Source organism: Bombus vosnesenskii, unplaced genomic scaffold, assembly GCF_011952255.1.
Source record: "Bombus vosnesenskii isolate JDL3184/JDL3185 unplaced genomic scaffold, Bvos_JDL3184-5_v1.1 scf7180000014443, whole genome shotgun sequence".
Taxonomy (NCBI): domain Eukaryota; kingdom Metazoa; phylum Arthropoda; class Insecta; order Hymenoptera; family Apidae; genus Bombus; species Bombus vosnesenskii.
In genome coordinates, this window is record NW_022883453.1 from 97,522 (window position 1) to 103,971 (window position 6,450).

General features: G+C 46.1%; 1 protein-coding gene across 1 annotated transcript; it reads left to right on the plus strand.

Moving 5' to 3' along the window:
• Positions 1–1,700: 1,700 nt before the first annotated feature.
• On the plus strand, positions 1,701–6,223 carry LOC117239871. The gene is made up of 3 exons (XM_033505710.1): positions 1,701–1,910; positions 5,777–5,912; positions 6,142–6,223. Exons 1-3 carry the CDS (start codon positions 1,727–1,729, stop codon positions 6,221–6,223), a joined length of 402 nt encoding a protein of 133 aa, XP_033361601.1. The 5' UTR covers positions 1,701–1,726.
• The last annotated feature ends 227 nt before the right edge of the window (positions 6,224–6,450 follow it).

The following is a 6,450-nucleotide window of genomic DNA, read 5'->3' on the forward strand; positions in this document are numbered from 1 at the left end:
ACTGGCATTATTCGTGCTCGTTATTTCGTCCTTAACGTCTTTATTTTTTCTTTTACGGGCAAGATTGAAAGTAAACGAAATTATGGCGCGTCAAGAGCAATGCGTCAGGGCGGAGCGATACGATGCGATGCGATGCGATGCGATGCGATGCGATGCGATGCGATGCGATGCGATGCGATGTGATGCGACGCGATGTGGCAAATGCGTGACGCGTCTAACCCCGGACAAAAACTACATCGAAACGTACGGAATAGAAAAAGAACAGGCCGACAGGGAATAACAGTAGAGCCGGGGAACTGACGAAGATGGCCGACAGATAAATCGATGGTTTTTCGTCGGCGCAATTTCTCGATTCTCCGCAGTCTCGATACAGAACCGGATGGCCGACTAGCTCTCTACCGCGTGATTTTTAAAGCCAAAGCTTCGTTGGGCGGCGAAAGAGAAAAAAAGGAACACAGGTGGAATTCCATAGAGAACCATTTGGAGATTACCAGAGACTGGCCCAGGCCATACTCGACCGAATCGTACCGTTTCGATGATACGCGAACAAAAACGTTTCCGGATTGATGCGATCGACGCGACGTCGAGAGAGAGAGAGAGAGTGAGAGAGAGAAAGGAGAATAAAAGTTGCTTGAAATTGTACATATAAGAGAGAACGACAGGTTTCGGAGTACTCGAAAGTTCACGCTTTGTCGCTGTTTCTTACGTCCGCTGTATTTTCCCTTGACGAAAGACCGAGACGCTACCGAAATAAATGCACCCTCGTTGCGAGCGTTTAGCTGGAAAGAAGAACCAAAGAAAGAATTCAAGTTTCGCTTTAAGCTGAATCGCGCGCCCTCCTCGCGAAGCAACACGTTCTCATCAGGCTGTTGTTTGAAAGTTTGCTGAGTAGAGTCTCGCCGTAAACCAAGCTCCAGACGTAAGAGAACGTAAGAGAACAAAAGACCGAGTATTTGGAGGGTCGTTGCGAATTATTCATTCGCTGCTTCTAACGTACGAGTTTCTTCGTGGAGTAATTTCGTCTATTTATAAAGGACAACACGGTTGTCCGATCGTCGAGCACCTACGATACATCCCCCTTGGCTACGGAACGTTCTGCGCACACCTCTGTCACTGTTTCAAGAAAGATCAGAGGAAACGATCGACGAGCTGCTATCGGTGGAACTGAAACAATATATAAAAGATAATATTGCCAGCAATTTGTTAGGCGGCGTAGAATAAAAGGAGTCTTCAACTCCTTTTAAGAAAAAACTCCAACTCCAAGGAAAACAAAAAAAAAAAAAAAACAGATTCTCGCAACATTCTGGCCAAAGCCTTCTTTTGTTCTTGCATGGATAGAACTTGACGAGAAACGTCGGTCTCGCGTTACCAGTTTTACATGTCAGCTTACAGAAACGAAGACTGGTTCGCTTATATCATTACGATGTCAAAGTGTCTGGTACAGGAACGAGTTTGACGTAGTTGCTGCGACGCGGCAATATCCCCTCGTTGGTGTTCCCTCGACGTCAAAGTCCATAACCGAGGCGCGTCTTCCTCCCTCCTTCCTCTCAGCCTTCTGGTCTTTTATTGGCAAACATTTCAAGGAAAAGGGGTTTGCAGCAAGACGAAACTTGGTCGAGCTAAGAACATTTTGTATTTTGTAAACACTGCGAGCCGATGACTAATATTTAATTATTATCTCGATGAAAATGACGGTCGTTTTAATGCAATTCTCATCAAAGTGGTGATGTATCCATTTGAAATCGCAGGATATTTGAAGATTGATTGGAACGAGTGTGACGCGATGAATCGATTTTCTGGGAGTCACGTACTCGTAGACCGCTATTGTACACACACTTTCGAACGCGTATTCTGTTTAGAAGAGGAGGGACCCAGACCTTTAACGACGGATGTGACTTCACTACAAAAGGGCGAGGCTGACACGCGTTGCACCGAAGATCGAGTACGCGTTTCCACCAGTGCTGCAGTCTGCAGTCTACGAAAACTCTGCATGGACGTTTCGTAGAGAGAACTCGTGTTTATTTAAATAAATACAGATGACATATTTACTTCTAAATAAATACAGTAGCATTTCGTATCGCAGGTCGTAATTGCTTTATCTTCGTTGAAAATAAAAGTATTGCACGTAGATATCGTCTTTTAAGAAAAAAACGGTATTTTCGCTGGAAATGAAATGGATTTTACTCGTCCAAACATTCGTACTTGGAAACAATGCGCGCGATCGTAACAATTCGGAAGCCCTCGGCGACTTAATATTTCCAGAACAACGCTCTAAAATTTCGATTCCGTCGTAAACAAAACTACCGCACGCGCACTCCCGTAAAAGCCCCACGGAAATTTTCATATCGTCCACGCGTGTTTACCGAGCATAAAACAAAGTAGCCAAGCAAAGCCTAGTTTGCATCCATACGTTGTTAACCTGCTTGCAAAATGATCCCGCCAACATTGAACGTAACATCAGACGTTGCGTTCCAACCGACCACAGTGTTTCCTGTTTTTTATCATTTAATTTTCGATCGTCGTCGTATCATAAATATATCCTATCGATTAATTTGAACGCTCGAGTTCACTCGAGCTCTCTGGCTCGCAAGGAGTTTGGCAATGAAATATGCCAAAAAACAAAAAAAAAAAAAAAAAAAAGAAGAAAAAATACAAAGAGGCAAGAAAAGGGAAAAAGGAATTACGTTACAAAGAAATGGTTATCGGTCTATCTACGAAATTGTATCTGGTAAGTTGACGTCGACGCATGGACGGTGGATAAAAGCAATTACATTTTGATTAACGACGAAGCGGACCGCGATATGGACGCGAGTGTAAACGGTTACGGTGGTAAAAGTTTCTTAAAAACGTTTTCATCTTTTCATCTGGCCATATCACCATTAATTCGCACTTGCACGCGAAGGCTTTTAATTAAAATTTTCATTACTCTCGCCACCGAATCCTAGCTTCCAGTATTAAACGAGTAACTCATAGACTACATATTACAATGCGTCAATCGCAAATAACGTGCGATGCGAATCCAATTAAAGAAATCGTAGCGTTTTTATCCGGCCCGCGTCTGAATTGCCGCTTTGAGCGCCGGTAACGTAAATCTCATTACCCGTGCTCGACAGTTCGCGCTACTTAATCGCAATAATGAAAATCCAATTCTACGCACAGCTTATAAGTGCGTAGCGAATCGTCGAACGGCGCCGTTTTGAGTTTCTAACGCGTATCTCTTTATTTTATTAACGAATCTCTTATTAACGAATCTCGAAGATGCGGCAAACGTGTGATCGTATAATTAGGTTGGAACGATATTTGCCGGAACGCTGAAGATTTCGTGATTTCATCGTCGACGAATGGAATTTCGGCAACGTTGGACGGCTTGGAATTTTTACGCTCGATTGGCCATTCCTGTTGAAAACTTTCGTTTCATCCGTTTTTAATCCGGTAATTCGGTTTACCCGATAATCTGATCCGGCTCGGATAACGTTGCATTTCGCTTCGGTTTATTTCCTACTATCCGAAACTATTTGCCGTTGGACGGAGCGGAGTCGGGTTCGGCGAATCCGAAGCAATCTCCTAAGCAGAAACGCAGGTTGGAGAGAAGAAGCTCGGACGTAAGGCCGATTGGCCGTAAGGTTTTGCGGCAGCTGGACAAGATTCGCGAACGCCTGGCGTGCAAATATTGCATTCGGTTTAACCTCCGTGACCCTTTCATCGGGCGTAATTTCGCGACTGCGCTTCATCTTCGCTGTCTTCGCTTTTTAAATTTCGCCTTGCTTGTCCAAACATCGAAACAACGTCTTTCTCGATAGCTGACCGAACGGATTTAAGCCCGGATCGATTCCTCGTGGTCCTCTCGTCGAGACAGTCGAACGCACGATTGAAATGGACGACGCAGTGTTGGTGGAAATTCTCAGACGGAGGACAGAACGGGTTGGTAGAATTATAGCGCGACCATAAAGCTCGACAAAGGGATATTTGCGGTCTCACGATCCATCGCGTCCGACATGAGCGTCCGCGACAAGCTGCACTTGCGGAAGGGCGTAGACGCGATCGTGTTTGTTTCTCGGTCTAGTGGCGCGCGGCTGAAATACTTGTCCCGCAGGGGTGCAATGCACCGTGCTGCTGGCTGCTAGGGGAGTGTATTTACTCGGTTTTCGGTCGATATTGCCGGCCGGGCGGCAAGCTTCGCTCTCGTGTCGCAGCGTCGGAATTACGCGTCGACGGAGGCCGCCAGAAAGAAATTGTACTCGTTCGTCTCCGTCTCTGTTCGCATCAGCACGGCTAGACGTCGCTCGTGGGACAGGAAAACGCCTGGAGGGCGAGGGGACGCTGGGAAATCAGATGCCGCGAGATATCGAGACGCCTCGATTGGAAAATCTTTATTGGCCTGTTTGGCTGGCGGTGTGCTGGCTAAGGCTTGATCCAACAAAACCATGTTGTCCCAACACCTGCGGCAATTATCGAACGGAGACTCGATGACGAGAAACGAGTCGTGGCCATCCTGAATGCTACCGTTGCCGAGTATGCATCGAGTATGAATGTGCAGTTGCAAAATATGTAAAACGGTTGGAGTTTTTGTTGGAAGCGGGCTGAGAATTGCGTTGAATATACAAAGGATTTCGATTTTCAGAACCGTAGTTTCAGAGGTATCGCGTATTGTAAAAGAGTGCGACTGTTAAAACAGTCTTTGAAAATAGAGAGGAAGAAAGGTGGAATTTTCGTTGGTTGTTAATGACGTTATCGGATCCGATAAAAATTAGAACTGTAGAAAAAATAGTGAACGCGGATTGAAAATCGATTTACTTATGGTTATATCAACGATCCGTAAGTTGGACTCCCGCGGATTATATTTTCCAGCAATTTTCCTCCGTTCTCTGGCTCCGTGATCGATAGTGGAAAAATATTAATCCCGATGGGGCAGCCGATGACAGCGTACAGACAGACGAGCACGTCCGCTTTAAAGGAGCAGAGGCGGCGTTTGCACGATGACATAATCACCGAAATCTCGAACGCGATACAGGGTTGTTAATTAAGACGAGACGATACGACGATAACGATTGCCTGGCGATCGGTGGGCAAAGTGCAAGGCGACTCGTTTAATGAGATTAATCACTACTCGGCTTGCCGCGTCCACTCGAAAAATTCATTAAGGGCGAATAAAATTAGCGACGGCCCTCTCGTCGCGTTAATTAAGCCGTCGGGACGCTGCAATAATTATCGTCTCCGCCGATAAAGATAATCGCACTGTCGAAAAAAGCTGACCACGCCGAGCTGCCAATTAAAGTTAAAAGGAAGTTTCAAGCGAGATAAATCGCAGTTCGTGCGGCATCCGATCTCTCTGAAAAACGAACCGCGTTTCCCGAGTCTCTTCACGGATGCGGCCAACAGTAAAAATACTACCAAGTTTTAACGCCCGATACGTGTTTGTTCCGTATAACGTTAAACTAATTTTATGTGTTACGCAATACGCGAGACTGTACGCGAGACTGTACACGTGACTGTACAGGTAGTACGAGAGAACATCGAAGCAAGCTTTGGCACGAGTTATCATATTACTTCCACTCGGAATTCTCGTTTTCATAGACCCAACGGAAATTTGTGAAATTATTTCCTTACCACGCTATAGGAACTCGTAATCGACACAGTTTTTGCCAGAATTTGGAATGTTTATAATACGATGTGTTACGTCCGGTGATATAAAACAACCTCGACTCAGGAGGTCGCTTATGGTTATTGCTCCATCAGGTAGAAATAGGGGAAACGTGGGTTTTCCCATGTTTCCCAGGATTCCACCTGCAAGCGACCAATGGTGGGGCGATCACCACCGAACGAGAGCTTTCCTTTGCAACAGCATCGTCGCCAGACTTTACTGGATCTACCACTACCGATCAGTCAACACCTCTGGACTGGATCTGCGACATTAGTACTATAGCGGATCGGTATCAACAGGACGCCGACAGGTCGAGGCATCAACGCGGCGCAACACCTCCCGGGCGATCCGCTGGTAGCAACCGCCAACACTAGAGGGCTACGACGACAACGAGTCTGTCTAACTCGTTGCCTCTAAGGCAGGGACTACCGGGCATAGCCTTACTGACGAGTCCACCGGTAGTCCCGGGACGAAACGCACGACTCACTTTTCATCCGCCACGGTACAGTCAACATCTCGGACTGGTTCATCGACTACAGAACTGTCACCACATCTCTAGACTCGACCTCCGCCTATAGATAGATCAGTCGTCATATCTGGACTCGATCTCCGCCTATAGATCTCAGTAGTCAGCACCTCTACACTCCAATCTGAGATTCCCCAATCTGAGAACAGTCAATGTCTCTTCAGCGGGTTCTCACCCGTCAATCATCACTTTACTTTATATATACTTTACGCAACAGCGTAACGCTTTTCTGTACGGAAATACGTATGTCTGTGTGGAAATACGTATATATCGTAACCTGTTA

Bases quoted from the DNA above. Each gene is read 5' to 3' on its own strand.
- LOC117239871 (XM_033505710.1), top strand. From the start codon at position 1,727: ATGTATCCATTTGAAATCGCAGGATATTTGAAGATTGATTGGAACGAG. The intron at 1,911-5,776 runs GCGAGGCTGACA...CATGTTTCCCAG, and splicing joins TGTGACTTCACTACAAAAGG to GATTCCACCTGCAAGCGACC. The intron at 5,913-6,141 runs TAGTACTATAGC...TTTCATCCGCCA, and splicing joins CTGGACTGGATCTGCGACAT to CGGTACAGTCAACATCTCGG.